The 17,455-nt window shown below is 48.0% G+C and overlaps 1 protein-coding gene across 11 annotated transcripts in view; it reads right to left on the reverse strand.

Annotated features, from left to right (window-relative positions):
• Positions 1–17,455, reverse strand: part of rasal2 (RAS protein activator like 2) — a 38,614-nt gene that overhangs the window by 3,053 nt on the left and 18,106 nt on the right. For 3 of the 11 annotated variants that reach the window (XM_044030003.1, XM_044029955.1, XM_044029994.1), the window contains exons 2-15: positions 16,044–16,171; positions 15,571–15,694; positions 10,966–11,075; positions 9,514–9,626; positions 7,433–7,685; positions 6,478–7,032; positions 5,005–5,149; positions 4,340–4,484; positions 3,591–3,830; positions 3,304–3,505; positions 2,060–2,256; positions 978–1,887; positions 690–872; positions 121–323 (exon numbers count right to left, since the gene is read on the reverse strand). In XM_044030003.1, the coding sequence (XP_043885938.1) occupies positions 121–323; positions 690–872; positions 978–1,887; positions 2,060–2,256; positions 3,304–3,505; positions 3,591–3,830; positions 4,340–4,484; positions 5,005–5,149; positions 6,478–7,032; positions 7,433–7,685; positions 9,514–9,626; positions 10,966–11,075; positions 15,571–15,694; positions 16,044–16,171 (3,508 nt within the window). Of the gene's footprint in view, positions 1–120; positions 324–689; positions 873–977; positions 1,888–2,059; positions 2,257–3,303; positions 3,506–3,590; positions 3,831–4,339; positions 4,485–5,004; positions 5,150–6,477; positions 7,033–7,432; positions 7,686–7,835; positions 7,998–9,513; positions 9,627–10,965; positions 11,076–12,123; positions 12,304–14,027; positions 14,056–15,570; positions 15,695–16,043; positions 16,172–17,455 lie in introns of those variants that run through there. The other 8 variants (XM_044029982.1, XM_044029964.1, XM_044029972.1 and 5 more) reach the window with 8 other exon arrangements.

Consider the following 17,455-nt stretch of genomic DNA (forward strand, 5'->3'; position numbering starts at 1 on the left):
AGATCAGAGTGTGTGGGTGGAGTGAGAGTGTGGGTGGGTGGAGTGAGAGTGTGTGTGTGTGGGTGGGTTGAGTGAGAGTGTGTGGAGTGAGAGTGTGTGTGTGGTGGAGTCAGAGTATACCTGCTGATGATGCTCTTCATCTGACCCTCCTTCTCCTCCTGTTGTCTCCTCAGTCTCTCTTCACTCTCGTCCAGACGGTTTTTGTAGTTGAGCAGCAGCTTCTGCATCTGCTGCTCCTGGACCAGCAGACGTCGCTCGTACTCCTCCAGGCGACGTCCAGACACTCGCAGACGCTCCTTCAGCCGCGAGATCTCCAGCTCGTACTGCCCATGTGAGAGGGGAGGGGTTAGTGGAACATCAACATTTACATCATCTGACCTTTGACCTAATGACCTCCATTATCCAGGGACAAACTTTCACTTTCCTACTCATGACTTCAGATGACCAGGACGGACACTGATGGTGGAATAATAATGAACATCTGCAGAGCTCTGACCTCATAACCAACATTCATGTATTCATAATATTGTCATATACTATCGTTTATGTTACTGAAAGTTATTATGTTATTATTTATTCATCACGCTATGAACAAAGGTTGATTCTGACAAACTGACGGAGAGTGAGTTCCACAGGGTGGCGCCGTGGCTCATGTTTATGCAAATGATTGATTTCTTTTTTCCTCATACTTTCTCCGTGTTACGGCCCTCCTCCCTGCTCCTGTCTCCGCCCTCCTCCCTGCTCCTGTCTCCGCCCTCCTCCCTGCTCCTGGCTCCGCCCTCCTCCTCATACTGGCTGTTGTTGAGGACCCAGGCCGCCGTCCTCTCCACAGGAGACATGGCCACCGCCACAGCGTCCGCTGGAGACGCCACCTGTAAAAACACAACGTTAGCGTGCTGTCAGACTGAAGCTCCGCCCATCAACTGAGGAAGTTCATGTTTATTCACATATCCATGTTCCGTGTGTCTGGGTCGTACCGCCTGAGGCTGTTTGGCGGAACTCTTTGGGGGCGGAGTCGTGTTCTCGGCAGAACAGGATTGATGGCGGTTGGCGTGGCTGGCGGTGGGTGTCGGCTCAGTGTTAGCGCTGCTGCTGCTGCGTACTGAGGCACAGTGAGGGAGTGAGCACGGCGTCCTGGCCCTGCCCCCTCCCTTGCTCTGCTGTTCAACCTTGACGATGTGGGCGGTGCCCGTCGTCGTGCTCTGACGGGGGACAGCGACAGCCGTAGCGGTGCTGGGCGGGAGGTCAGGCGGAGCGTGGCGGCGCGGCGTCGGACAGTCCTCACTGTGCGTGCTCCGCTCGTCCAGGCTGCTGTTGGAGGGAGCTCGACCTTTGACCCCCACTTGGCTGCCGTAGTCGTCAGAGTTGCTGTGGCTGTTGAGCGAACTCTCGGTGCTCAGGTTCTCTGAGCTTGAGTCTTGTGGCGCTGAGTGGGTGGAGCGGGTGGAGAGGCTGTGGGCGGGGTTACTCAGGTGGTAGACGGGGTTCTGGAAGGACAGAGGCTGCAGGCTGCGTGGTTGGCTGACAGACGGGGGGAGCGGGCGCCTCACCTGCGGGGCGCTCTGAGGCTGAGGGTCTCTGGGTGGGGCTTTGACCTGGTGCGGTGCCGGCTGGGGCGTCATCGGGTTGGAGTGGGAGTGGCTGTGCGGTAGCGCTGCGTGTCCGACGGACGCCTGTGAGCCGGCCCTACTGAGGCGGGGCGGAGCCTCATGGTGCAGGTTCTGAGCGTCCTGCAGGTCAACCAGAGACACGCTGCGGCCGTTTGACAGAAGATCGTCACGCTCTTCATGATCCGAGAAGCTGGCGTGGAAGGAGGGGCGCTGTAACAGCAGGGGGCACTGACCTCTGACATAACCATCCACACGCTCTGTGGACGGAGACTGAAGGCTACACACACACGCGCACACACACGCACGCACACGCACACACACACAGACAATATTTCAAATGCCAAATTTATAAAATCAGACATTTGAACTTAGTGATGGAGGCAGCAGAGGGTCAACAACTCTGTGTGTGTATGTGTGTTAAAATCACCGTGACGACTGCCCACACTCACCTGTCAGTGGGATCCTCAAAGATTCGCTGTAACCCTGACGACAGGCTGCTGTTCATGTTGTGGGCGGAGCCATGGTCCTGGAAACGCCGCAGCTGCTGCACCGGCGTCGGGGAGGCCAGACAGCGAGAGATGTCTCCCAGAATCCTTGGCAGCGGGCCCAGCTTTGCTATGGTGGCCTGCAGGAAGGAATTTTCACCCTGTGGTTGTTGCACGTGTGTGTGTGTGTGTGAGTGAGTGTGTGTGTGTGCGTGTGTGCGTGTGTGGTGGCACCAGGATGCAGTGATAGTTTGAAAATAAAAACAAAATGGTGGTAACAGAGAGAGATGAGAGAGAGAGTCGGTCATACAAGGGGGAGGAGGGGGAGGAGGGGAGGAGGAAAACAACATGAGGGAAAGTCAATGGAAACAAAAATAAAATAAAGTAGAACAAACATGCTTCTACTGAACAGAAGTGCATCAAACAGCAGAGCCATGCTGACGGGTGAGAGAGGTGAGACGGGTGAGACACAGCACAGGGGGGAGGTGTGTGTGTGTGTGCATGCTCCGCCCTCAGACACAGACGGGTCAATCAGAGCTTCACTCTGAGCGATGTCAGAAAATCACAGGTGTATTTATTCAAATAAATGGTGGCTGAGTTCCATTTAGCTTCCTCAGAGCTGGACGTGTACGACTATCTCTCCCTCACTCAACCACTCACTCACTCACTCACTTAACTTCGGGTAACCCTCCTGTCATCATGTCATGATTCAAAAACTATGGTCAGGTGATCTGTCCACGTGACTCCGCCTCTCTCCCTGTGTCAGCTGAGCTTTGTGCTCATATACCCGTCATCACAGTAGAACCTCAGGACTTCAAAGGAACAAGCGCCCAATAACAGACGAGATTCAGTGTTACGTGTCTCTGTCATTCTTCAACGTTTGACTAAAGTTCTCTTTGAAAAGGAGCAGAAAATCCACAGCCATGAAAACTAAATAACTGCTGGTGACAACCGTGAGAGCGTGAAGCGCTCAGAGATCATGTGACAGAGAAACAGAGATGAAAATGAGTCGCTGACATGTCGTTTGACCTTTGACCTTCAACTCTGGAACGCTGTGACTTTTACGGTCTGACAGTAAATCAGTGGCACACGTGTAACTTCTCGCGGCCAACTCCAGTTTCAATGTAAATGGAACATAGCAATATAGGGGGGTGGGGCTTAGCCTCAGGTCAGAGTTCACACACACACACACACACACACACACACACCTTGTCGAGCTGGGAGACGACCTCCCACAGCAGAGCGTGCAGCACGGACAGCTCGCGGCCGAGGTCGATGTAACCCTCGAACCCCGGCGTGTTGGACAGCGTCTCCGGGTTGGAGATCTCAGAGAGGAAGCGCATCATCCCCGCCCACTCGTGCTCCAGAAAGTCGTTCATGAAAGCCATGTACTCTTCTTTGTTTCCAAACCTGCAGAGAAACATTTAAAAACAACAAGAATAAGCCTTGTAAAACAAGGCTCAGGCTGGTGCTGGGTCCACACGCTCGTACTCACTTGGTGAAGTTGGCGAGGTTCTGGATGACTTTGGCGATGAGCGTCAGTGTCCGTGATGTCTGGTCGTCGGGATATTCCTGCATCAGACTGAAGAGTGACGGTGACATGATGGCCGGGCAGAGGAAGCGCAGGAAGAGTGAGGCGCTGATCAGACGTTTGCTGATGTCCTGCTGGTGACCGCGAGCCGTGCACTGCTGCTTCCATGACGCAAACACCTCCTTCAACTCACGAGGAAACACACTGTGGAGACGAGGACGGGGGGAAGGACGCACATGCTTGGCATCAAATTATCAGACTGAATGAAAATTATTTTTATAATGTGGCTAACATGAACAAGTCTACGACATCTACGTCACATGTTAACGTCTTTATCTCACTGTGTCTTTATCTCACTGTTTCTTTAACACACTTTTCCAACACTCACTCTCCCGCACCTCAACAACCTCATAGAGAAAATGAGTGATTTTAGCTGCGGGGACACAGGAGCTGCTGGTCCTCTGCTGCCTCGTGTGGTCACTTTGTGTCACTGAAGTAAGTCTAAAAAATATGTCAAAAGCTGATTTCATTAAAATCAGACATCTGAACTTAGTGATGGAAGCAGCTATGTGTGTGTGTGTGATGTTAAAATCACTGATATTCTCTATGAGGTTTGGTGTGGGAGAGTGAGTGGTTAATATTTAGACATCATGTTTAGACATCATCTTCAGTCGTGATTTTTATGTAAATGACGGGGGCATGGCCTGTCGTACCAGTAGGAGTTGATGATCTTGCAGAAAGCCAGTTCACAGCACATCTTCAGATTACTCTGGTGTTCAGCCAGATCAGAACCAGAACATCGGCTGGGATCAACCTCACAGTTCTCATCAGACTCATACAGAGCTCTGATGAACTCACCTGGGGGGGTGGGGGGAGATAACATGGTTGTTCATATATTTGTGTGTGAACATCAAAGTTTCATCTCGTCTGAAAATATCAGAGACTGAAGAAGGAAACTGTGTGTGTGTTTGTATGGATACCTTTGTGAGGACTGTGACAGCTGTTCATATTTACAGGTGTACAGGTGTCTGTACATTTACAGGTGTATATACTTATACACCTGTAAAAATATATGTACTGTGTATATATCTGTACATACATATAAATATATATATATATACATATATATATGTATATATATATATATATAAATATATATATATATATATGTGTATGTATTTACAGGTGTATATATATATATAAATACACACAGGTATGTGTATATATATATACATATACATATATTTACAGGTGTATAGGTGTGTATATATTTACAGGTGTGTATACATTCACAGGTGTACAGGTGTGTATATATTCACAGGTGTACTTGTACAGGTATATATATTTACAGGTGTGAATCAGCTGCTTGGACACTCACCGAGCGCGTCGTGCAGATATTTCTGTCCCACCAGTTTCAGATACTCCTCGATGGCCTTGGTGGCCAACGTGTTCTCCCTGAAGATGAGGACGTCGTGGTCGGCACACCTGTCCACCTCTGACATCACCAGGTCTGTCAGGAAGTCCTGAGGACAAGGACAGATAGCATGTTTCTCATGTTCAGTCACTTTAAAGTGGACATATTATACCCTATTTCCCCAATTATAATAGTTCCCTGGTGTCCTAATGAACATGTCAGTGACATGCTTTGGTCAAAATACCATAAGGATGAAGTATCATAGCAGTTCAATAACCCTGCTAAACCCGCCCCTTTCAGAACGCTCGGTTTTCGTGCATGGTCCCTTTATATGCAAATGAGACACAGGCAAACACACACCCACTTCTTCCAGGGGGTTTCTGATTTGTCCTCTTTACAGCGCTCACTCGCTCAGCTCCATTTCTCTCCCCCTCCCTCCACTAGTTCTCTGACAATATCAACATGGCAGCATGCGCAGAAAACAGCGAGAGTGCCGTCACAGGAAGAGACGTCCTACATAAGGATCGAGCCGAACAGTGCCAAACTGTAAATCAGTTAAAAACACTTGGGGACAGCACCGTTGATCGCCACCGCTGATCGCCAGCAGCAAACTGCTGCTGTATGTGACTGTATCAGACTGAGTCTGTGCTCCGGTCATGGAGGACGTACTGAACAAATATTTTTAATTAGGACGTGTCAGAATGGTCAGTTATGAGCTCTATGTGACCTTTTCTTAACAACGTGTGTGTTTGTACACCGGTGAAATACGTTCCCTGACTAAATACGGCGACCGCTGGCCGCAGTCTGAGGTGAAGTGGTGCGAACACACGTTTGCTGACTTTATCCAGCACATTAGCTTCATATATAAAATCCTCTGAGGCTGGAAGTTTGTGTAAAACACTGTGCTCCACTGTGCAGCCACAAACAGCACACTCGTCCCTCTGCGTTGACATAATACCGCTCTTCCTCCCTCGCCTGCACTCTCGCAGGGACAAGGTGGAGCTAAGGTGGAGCTCTCGAAGTAAACTTACTGGTAGGGCGGTAACATTCGCGGTGAAATGTGCATGCTGCCGTCATAAGCGCAGGGAATTCAACATCGAGTGTTTTATCGCCTATACTTACACTAAGCGGGACCACGAAAACATGACTGAGTACTCTTTTTTCACACTTTGGCGACTGGTAGGGCCTCCAGAGTCCCAAATATAAGTATTAAAATGGTTAAAAAGTTGATTTTGCATAATATGTCCCCTTTAAAGCTTGTCAGAGAACAATGACTCATAAATATGTTTGTATGAGTGTCTATGTGAACATCTGACTGCCTTGTTTCTACAGAAGCCTGGACAGACAAAACAGCAGGAGCATGAGTCAAAAACAAATACGTAGATCATTTCTAAATCTACTGCAGCATAAAAGCAGCTGAGAGTCAGTGTTTCTGACCTTTGCCCTCCCGGTGCTCTGCAGGATGTGGACCAGCGCACTCGCCATCTCCTCCTTGTTCTTGACGCTGATGACGGGCTCCAGCACCGAGCACAGCATGGAGTAGTTGTTGGTGACGAACTCGGCGAACTCCTTGTACTGCTCCATGGGCAGGATGGAGATGGTCTGGAAGCGAGTCTTGATGCGGATCGAGGGGCCGCCGCCCTTGGTCTTGCTGGTGGTGGGCGTGCTCACCGGGTACCACTTCTCCACAAACTGCCGTCCCGTCACGCCCGATACCGGGATGTTGACCAGGCCCACGTAGTTGTTCTTGTCCTTCTTCTTCTTCTTGTCCATGTCGCGGTAGATGTGCACGGTGATGCTGTGCACGGGCGGCAGGCCACCAAAGTCAAAGTACTCGCCCCAGAACAGGCTGTCGTGGCGGGTCTTGCTGGTGGTGCGGGCGTAGAGGACGTCGTCCAGACACAGCTCGCAGAAATACTTCTTCCTTGGCGGCAGGTCTTTGGCCTCGATGATCCACAGACGCAGCAGGTTCTCGGCTCTGCGACAGTTGTCCTGGAAACACACGTTTGTTTTGTTTAAAACACACAGGAGACACACCTAGATGTGTTCTTCCCGGGTTCCACACAGAACATGAAGAAAAAAAGAGAGTTATTATAGAACATCTTCACATCTTTATCTCACTGTTAGACAGACAGGAAACTCGCTCCCATACGAAAGTCTAGCTGGAGGGGATACAGGAGCTGCTGGTCCTGTGCTGCCTCGTGTGGTCACTTTGTGTCACTGGTAATCTGGATACATTCACTAGAATAATCTGATTATGATAACACAAATGTGCAGCTTTAAATCCACATTTATCTCCTTCAAATCAGGATAAACACAGATTATTGATGGGATTGATATCCTGTTGTACTGTCTATGATGTGAATGAGGGAGTTTCTGGTTCTGGTCTCACCTTGTTGGGCTGAATGGTCCTGCGCAGGTTCTCCATCCACTTGTCTCTCTCTGACGCCGACGAGCAGCTGAAACACTTGCTGCCGCCCGAGTATGTGACCTCGAAGCAGAACTCCTGTCCCAGGATGCTGCAGTGCAGCGGTTTGACCAGGACGTCCTCCTCCATGTTCAGGTCCAGCGCCTCCACCGCGCTGCCCGGGCTCAGCAGAGACTCATGGGAGCTGGACTCCTTCAGCTTGGGCAGAGCGCGGGACCTGGAGGACGGCAAGACCATTAAGTCCAGTTGTTCCAGGACGTAAGAAAAAAAACGATAAAACTGAGCTGCCAGGGGGCGCCGCTGTCATGTTACCATGACAACCTCTTCTGGTCACCGGCTGTCAACACACAAACGCAGTAATACCTACGGAAAACAACCACAGAGCCAGGTGAGGGGAGTTCCCCAGAGCATCCTCAACTCCCCCCTGCTCCCCCGTCCTCCCTCCTCCACCCTCCGACCCACAGCTGGAGCTCTGTTCACTGAGGACACCGCAAGCTCAGCATCGTCTTTATCAGGCGTCCCCGTGCTCCATCAGCTGGTAAACAAGGTCCAGGGACAACCCAGGGCTTCGGGCCTGAGGGAGCGTTTCCACGGTAACGGTCTCCGCGGGGAGCGTGGGCGCCAGGCAGCAGCAGCAGCCGGTGACGCAGCGAGATGGCGACGACGTCCCCGCGAGACAGACGCACGTCAACACCTTCATTCACCTGTTAACATGGCCGCTGTCTTTACAGGGAGAGACAGATGTCTTTATCTTCAGTGGACAGACAGATGTCCTCAGAGACAGACAGATGTCCTCAGAGACAGACAGATGTCTTCATCTTCAGCGGACAGACAGATGTCCTCAGAGACAGACAGATGTCTTCATTTGACAGACAAATGTCTTAAGCGAACAAACAGAAAGCTGTTTGTCCGCTGACAGAGACTCAGAGACGCTGTGTCAGACAGGAAGTGCTGTCCTCCTGCATGAGGACAGAAACCTGATCCTGTCTGAGACAGACACACACACACACACACAAACGCACACACACACAGACTAGGGCTGGGTTATATGTATGGACTAAAACTCATCTCATAAACTTTCATAAACAATTTTGAATGTGACATTGATTGTGGCTTCTTAACAATAAAAGCACAATAATAGGTACGGGCAAACCTTCTGTCATGAACGGTGACAACCTCTCTGTGTCTGCTGGGATTTTCTTCTAGATGTCACACACTGTGTTTTAATTCAGACCAAATCTGCGGCTAACAGCTGGTGCTGCTAAAAACTAGTGACAACAAACAGGCGCTAGGTCACCAGCTCAGCTTTTATTTTAGTAACGAGTAACAAAGATGGTTAAGGGAAATGTATCGGAGTAAAAGTACACATTTAATTTAAATAAAATAACGGCGCCATTATTCTTTTTCTGCTCACTCTCCACCTACACCGTGTCCACCACGTTTTCCTTCAAATGTCTGTTGTGATGCGTAGCGTGGGAGGGGCAAGTGTGGCGTGGCTGAGCCGCTGAGCTCAGCTTGTAGGCTAAGAGAGAAGCAGTCGGCTTTATTAGCATTCGCAAGCATTAAAATTATATATAATATAAAATATATAACATAGAAAATATGATATATAATACATAATATATGATATATAATATATAATATACACTATATAATATACACTATATAATATACAATATATAATATGTAATATATGATACACAATATATAATATACAATACATAATATACCGTATTACAATTTTGTCTCAACTACATATCTCTTCATATTCTCTTATTGGTATATCTTTTACTACCAGCTCTAACACACACACACCCAGAGACACAGACAGACAACCTCACAGGAGGAGGCGGAGTCAAACCCACTGACTCCGCCCCCTCCACTGACCTCAGCAGACCCATGGTTCAGCTGTAGTCAGAGGTTTTGAACAGTGCCCCCCGCAGGTCAGGTGACCTCTGAACAGTAAAAACATGGCCGACATCACTTCTGTCAGATTTGTTTCACAATGTTGAAATTTGTGTTGTGGGTGTGTTCAGAGGGGTCACCTGTCAGGCTCAGCGGGTCGCAGCAGTGGAAGTCTGAAGCTGGTGTTTCTGTCAAGTTTGGTCTGACTCTTCGTCCTCTTGATGGAGACTTTGAGACGTTTACTGAAGAAACCCTGAGAGACAAAGACAACAAGGACAGACATCAGATACTCTTCATCCTCCTCATCCTCCTCATCCTCCCACTGTCAGCAGTCTGACACCAAACAGTGAGGACGAGCACACACGCACGCACGCACACTTTGTGTCACTGAGGTTAATCATTTAACAAAAGACATATTCAATAAAATCTAAGGCAGATATTAGACGTGATCATTAGTGAATATGTGAATATTCTGAACTCTGAAAATAATGTGTGAGGAGAACTTAACGAGGTCTACACACATTTACACACACGAACACACTAAAACGCACTAACACGCACTAACACACACTAACACACACTTACACACAATTAATTAGTCTGGTCACAGGAAGAGACGTCCTACACAGAAATCAAGCCGAACAGTGCCGAATTGTAGATAAGTATAGACATGTGATCTGGTGTAAAGACACTAGTCACTCGTGTGTGTGTGTGTCGCGTACAAAACGAAGTCACCTCAGTTTCACTCAGCTGTGCAGTGATGACTCCGCCCACGTTATGTAGGTACTTTTTTGTAGTGGAGCTGCAACCTAATTGTGCCGTGCCGAGGCGAGGCAAGGCGAGGTGAGTAGAGCCGGTGGAAATGCGCCATAACACACACTAACACACTAACTCACACTTACACAATTACACACACTAACACACACACTTACATACACTAACACACACTTACACACACTTAAGTTTAAGTTCATTTCCAGCCCGTTTGTTTAAAACGAACAAAACTCACTTTAAATCACATCAAATATCTAAAGCAACTCTCTCTATTTTCAATCTCAGCGCCTCCCTCAGGTCACACAGTGCAGTGCAGCAGAAAGACAGTGATGAGTCATGGCTCTGATCAAATCCTTCAGCTTGTCTGTGAATGCAGGAAGTGAGCAGCCTCGTTTCCCAAGATATTTTTATCCTCAAACGCATCTCTGCTCACACACGCACACTTACGGACACACACACACACACACACACACACACACACACAGATCACATTACTGATGAACAACAGAGTGATCTGTGATTCTGACACTTATATCCAGAATGTACTCTGCCTGTGTTTACTGTCTGCAAAATGCAGGTTGAACAAACGTACAATGCTTTTCTGTCAGGTGACTGTTGTGGGTGGAGCCAGTCTAGCTCCGCCCTCGACCCTGACAAGAGTGAGAATGTCTTAATGTTGAACGACGACAACCAAAATAAACTGCTGCAGAACCTCCTCAGTGATTGAGAACAATACCTCCTTACCTCCTCAATGAACCCATCCTCTGTAGAAGCTCTCTGAACCCTGACCCGCCCTGGCTCTGTTGTGTATCACTTACCGAGACTTTAAACGGCGAGGAGTTTGGGTTGTCGACGGCGACGCTCTTCTCAGAACTCCCCAGACCGGAAATGCTCCTCCTCCTCGGCAAGCGCTCCGATGACGCTTCTGCTGACAGAGAGACGACAAACGCTTCTTCATCATCAACTTTCACAACAGCACGAGAATCAGTTTAGGGGCGGAGCCTGGATCGAGCCACGGGCGGCGGGACATGCCCACTGGCTCGCTGTGTGGGAGTGGACGCACGTCCCTGAAATATCATGTCCAGAGACTTCAGTGGACATTTGTGACATTTCCGTCCTCTCATACAGTGAGACGCATGCCCCGCCTCTTCTCTCCAGCAGCCAATCATCTGCTTTTGCAGCTGATGGAAAGACGCGGCTGTTGGCTGCGGCCAATCAAATCACAGCATGCAAATATGGCAGCACAAGCACGAGCAAATTAACACTTCTGCGTTTTAGCTCAAACATCCCACACCTCTGGAGACGCCGCCGGGACACGATCTGACAGCAGCGACTTCCTGTTGACGATGTGGAGCTATTTAAAATCCCAATAATCTGCCGTACATGGTTTCGACAGGAAGTCGTCTCACTTGGCACAAACACCGAATAAAATCGGGTTTCCAGTAAAGATCGGGGTTACTGAAAGACTCCGCCTCCAGCAGTCAGACACGCCCACTGACCAGAGTACGTGTGCGAGGTTTCATCTGTAGTCAGAAACACGTGAAAGAAAAAAACTTTTTCTACGATTAAAACGACAAAAAGCTTCTCCCCCACACACACATGCAGCTGTGTGTGTGTCTGTGTGTGCTCAGGCGTGAGTGTGTGTGTGTGCGTCTGTGTGTGTGTCTGTGTGAGTGTGTGTGTATGTGCGTCTATGTGTATGTGCGTGTGTGTGTGTGTGTGCGCAGCATGCAGCGCTCAGTGTTTCTCTGCTGGATCATGTTCCAGCTGCACGAACCATCAAACTTTCATGCATCGACCGTCACTTCACTTCCTCATTCAACCACCAGAGACAAAGTTCAGGCAACATGCTACAGGAAGCCAGCCATGACAGGTGGGTCACATGACACAGACACAGAGAGAGAGCGAGAGAGAGAGAGAGAGAGAGAGAGAGAGGAGAGAGAGGGAGAGAGAGAGAGTGAGAAAGGAGACGATACCTCGATCACAGCTGTTCCCCATCATCTGAGGAGAGGACGCACACACACGCACACACGCGCACACACACGCGCAGTCAGATGGGATTGGCCGGAGCAGCCTCCACCTGTCAGCCAATGAGGTTAAGATACAAACGTCCGTCTTCTTCCCATGAACATCCTCGACTTTGGCGTCCTCCCCCCTTCCTCACCTCACCCTGCCTCACCCACCTCAGCACTGCATCCTTCCTCCTCCTCCTCCTCCTCTCTGCACTCTACAGTAATTCTAAACCTTGCCCTCTCTCTCTCTCAGTAGTTTTTACTGCATGTTTTCAACCCATCACTTCCACTACATTGTCCTGCTGTCTTCTTCCTCCTACTCTCTCTCTCTCTCTCTCTCTCTCTGCAGCAGCCTCTCTCTCTCACTCTCTGCACTCACAGGATAATTAGTGAATAAGTTTCCTTTCAGGACTGATGTGGGACACAACTCTGGAGGCTGTGTGTGTGTGTGTGTGTGTGTGTGTGTGTGTGTGTGTGTGTGTGTGTGTGTGTGTGTGTGTGTGTGTGTGTGTGTGTGTGTGTGTGTTACTGATCTGGTTACAGGTTGGTAAAATAGCAGTCACCTTGACGACAAACTATCATATCACTCTCACTTTCTCACACACACACACACACACACACACACACACACACACACAAACAAACACACACACACACGCACGCACGCATGCACGCACACACTTAAACAGACTAAACAAAGTCTCATCACTAACTTAAACCATAACCACCATTCAAATATTAGTCCTAAACTTTAAACTTTAACCAGTTCCTTCTGCCTCATTAGGACCAGGTTTTGGTCTCCATGAGAACGACTATTTAGTCTAGTATATAAAAGTCGAGTATAAAAAATATCGTCTTACTCTTCTCTGACCACAAGGTGGCAGCAGCAGTAACAGCAGCTGCAGTAACAACAGCAAAAGTAACAGCAGCAGTAACAGCAGCAGCTGTAACAGCAGCAGTAACAGCAGCTGTAACAGCAGCAGTAACAGCAGCTGTAACAGCAGCAGTAACAGCAGCAGCAACAGCAGGAGTAACAGCGGCAGTAACAGCAGCAGCAGTAACACCAGCAGTAACAGTAGTAACAGCAACAGCAACAGCAGCAGTAGCAGCAGTAACATCAGTAATAGCAGTAATAGCAGTGACAGCAGTAACAGCAGCAGAGCGTGGAGTTTGTAGACCTCATGTGTTTATACAGAAATAGTGGCTCTGAACTCAGATCCACTACAGACCACAGACCAGCAGGGACTGAGGTCCATCAGGGACACAGGTCTAGCAGGGACACAGGTCCAGCAGGGACACAGGTCCAGCAGTGACTCAGGTCAAGCAGTGACTCAGGTCAAGCAGGGACACAGGTCCAGCAGGGACACAGATCTAGCAGGGACTCAGGTCCAGCAGGGACTCAGGTCCAGAAGGGACTCAGGTCCAGCAGGGACTCCTCCTCAAACTTTCACAACAAATATTCAAAGAATTTCTTTTCACGTCATGAAACCAGTTTTGCCACGCCTCTGCATATGTCTGTTACTCCGCCTCCTCATCCTCTCACATTCCTGAGTTCATTCACAGAATCTCTGCAGTCTCTCGGTGCTCCAGTGTATGCAGCTAGCTGAAGTACGAGTTAGCTTCTTGCATGTATCATTAGCCACCCACGGCGCTACGATGCTAATCTCCGCCCCGTCATTGTCTGTCCCTCTGTGTCTGTCCCTGTGTCTGTCAAACTGTCCTTCTGTGTGTCTCTGTGTCTGTCCAGCTGTCCCTCTGTGTGTGTCTCTGTGTCAGTATAACTGTCCCTCTGTGTGTGTCCCTGTCCCTCTGTCCCTCTGTGTGTGTGTCTGTGTGTGATCTGAACCAGAGTAAAGTTAGACACTCACCCAGGTCGTCCATGAGAGAAGCTGCACATTAACTCATGTGGTGTGTGAGTAAACAGTCATTGTATCTGAGACACACTCACACACACACACACTCAACCGTGAACACAACCTTCACAATAAAAGCCCTGACACAAACGGGTCAGCTGAGCAGAGAAAGAACAAAGACTGCATGCTTTTATTGTGAAGGGACAGGCAGGTGGAGAACACAGGGAGGAATGTAGCATATCCAGAACCACAACCACGGATCAGACTGAACCAAAACTGCCGTCTACACTCACTCCCTCATTGTCTTTATACATACATATAAAGACATGTATGTATGTTATGTATATATATATATGTTTGTTCACACTGAGAATTCTGGAATTAACTACACAATACAATCTGCATCAAGACAAGGATTATGAGTTAATTTATGAGGATTGTGATTTAAACTCAGGATAAACTGTGATTTAAACTCAGAATAAACTGAGAGTTAAACTCAGAGTAAACTGACAGTTAAACCCAGGATTAACTGTGATTTAAACTCAGGATAAACTGTGATTTAAACTCAGGATAACCTGAGAGTTAAACTCAGGATAAACTGTGGTTTAAACTCAGGATAAACTGAGAGTTAAATTTAGGATTAACTGTGAGTTCAACTCAGGATAAACTGACAGTTAAACTCAGGATTAACTGTGATTTAAACTCAGGATTAACTGAGAGTTAAACTCAAATCCAATTTCGTAGCCAGTTTAAGACCAGAAGTAATCCCAACTTGTATTAACCAGAGGGTTAAACTGGAGTTAAACTCAGTTTAACCTGGTTACAGGAGCCTGTTGGTGAGTGACCACATTAACACATGAATGACCTTGGCTGGTGGGCGGGGCTGGGGATGGGGAGGGGTTAGTCTGTGAATGAATGAGCACAATGATCAGGAAGGAGGCAGAGTCTGATCAAAAAAACGATCAGTGACTTTAAACTGTGACGACCGCCACAGTAAACCCCTGCAGCTCTGGGTGGGAAACCCCTCAATAGCAGTGACCCATTGAGGTCAGAGGGGTCAGTCCTGCTCCTTCAGAAGGACAGACACTGGACACTTTGTCTTCAGACATTCCCGGGACGCTCCCACACAGAGGCTGCACCCGAACGCCTCATTCTCAGTTTGGTTGAAAGGCAGAGTCACGTGACTAAAGATGACAAAGACGGCGAACACAAACTCACCTCGATGCCTTCAAAATCTCCAAACCACTCACTCTCCCACCCCAAATCTCACAGACACACACACACACACACACACAAGCTGCTGGTCCTCTGCTGCCTCATGTGGTCACTTTAAGTCACTGAGGTCAATCTGAACAAATTATTTTAATGCCTAATTCACAAAATCAGACATTAGAACTTTAGGCAACAGTGTGTTTGTGTGTTTGTGTGTGTGTGATGGGGTTTGGTGTGGGAGAGTGAGTGGTTTACAAAAGTCTGTCTAACAGTGAGATAAAGACGTGACCATGTGACGCAGATTTTAGTTTGAGTTGAGGTGATGCAGAGGACAATTGTGTCTCACCTAGCATGGTGGCGCCCTCTGCCTGGAACTCTGGGAACTGTCCCTCTGAGGGGACGCTGACCGTCCTGCGGAGACTTCGACCCTTCGCTGAGACTGTGGGACTTTCCTGAGCTTCACCTGCAGCCTGGAGACAGAGACAGAGAGAGTGAGACAGAGAGTTAGACAGAGAGAGTGAGTGAGAGAGAGAGAGTGAGACAGAGACAGACATAGAATATGCTTTGGCAATGTAAGGTGTACGTTACCACGCCAATAAAGACCTTTTTGATTTTTTTGATTTGATTGAGAGTGAGACAGAGACAGACAGAGAGTGGGACAGAGACAGAGAGAGTGAGACAGAAGCAGAGACAGCGAGACACAGAGAGTGAGAGTGAGACAGAGGCAGATTGAGAGAGACAGAGAGAGTGAGACAGAGTCATGGAGTGGGCGTTCCTAAAACAGTGACTCCATGCTAGTGTCATACAGTGACCTCTGACCTCTTCATCCTTGTTGATCAGGACGAGCTGAGTGTCAGTCAGGACGCAGAACTTTCTCTCCCAGACACGGCTGTCGGTGTTTGGACTCTGACCACAGGAGAAGCGGTGAGAGGGCGGACCTTTAACCTCTGAGAACACACACACACACACACACACACAAGCAATCAATAAAACGTCTCCGAGACTTGGTGATGGCTCACAAACAGCCAGCAGAGGGTGCTGTGGATCTACACAGCCTTCATTGCCATCCATCTGTCACTCCTTTATCCTCTGCCTGTTATGATTTTATAATAGTATATATGATATAATATATAGTATATAATATATATTTATTATGAATCATGAATTAATTATGAATTGATCGTCATTTCATTGTTTGAATGTTTTTTAAAAATAAAACCAAAAGACTTCCACTGGAGCGACTACCCAAGATGGCTGCGTGGGGGACAGCTCTGTAAAGCTGTCTGCCTTAACCCCCATAAAATAATGACTTTAATATTATAAAGTACAGATATATATAAGTACAGAAAATATGTACGGGAGGGACTGAGACTACAGGTTAGAATGTAGACGGTCCAGAAAACTCTAACACAGCACGGTTTAAGAAGTCTAACTGGACTTCCGGTATGGTGGCAAGCTGGCAAGCCTTCATATATATTGTTCTTGAGCCGGTGAAATACATCCATTTTGTTAGACAAGGCTAAGGTAATGCCGTTGTCACAAAAAAAGTCAGTCAAGGGTGAAATAAAACTTTGCAAGGCAAACTGTACAAAACTAGCGGTGGAGATGGCGCACAGAATTGGGCCAAGAGCACACAACAACCCTTCCCCCCGAACGCTGATAATGAAGTTTTTAAACTTCAGAGAGAAAGATTTGGTGTTGAGAGCAGCCAAGGCAAAAAGAGAAGTGAGATACAAGAACCAAACAGTGAGGTTTTACCAAGACGTTGCGGCAGATGTTCACAAGAAGCAAAAAGATAGACGGCAGCTCCGTTCAATGGGACTCCGATATGGCATCATCCCCCCTGCCCGACTGATTGTGACCTACAAGGAAAGGTCCCACTTCTTCAACAACTATGTTGAGGTGGAGGACTTCATCAAACGGATCAGGTCTGAAGAGGGACCAGACTGAATTATTAAGGATCTGGAGTGCCGCGGCTTACAAAACAGAAGGTAACAGCTGACGAGGAAACAAAAGGCTCAAGATTGAGCCGAGCCAACAAAAACTACACTGTGAAATATATACCGCTGTTTAATAGTGTTTATTGCAGTATGTTCGGGGCTTAACTGTTATACTGCCGTGTTCATTTCCACCTTCTTCTTGCCTCATGACTAAGTTCTTTGGGTATTAATTTTTCCTCTTTTTTTCCTGCTGTCTTTTATAAACGCGAGTTAAGAGCAGAATGTATCTTT

This window comes from Solea senegalensis, linkage group LG1 (genome assembly GCF_019176455.1).
Source record: "Solea senegalensis isolate Sse05_10M linkage group LG1, IFAPA_SoseM_1, whole genome shotgun sequence".
NCBI lineage: Eukaryota > Metazoa > Chordata > Actinopteri > Pleuronectiformes > Soleidae > Solea > Solea senegalensis.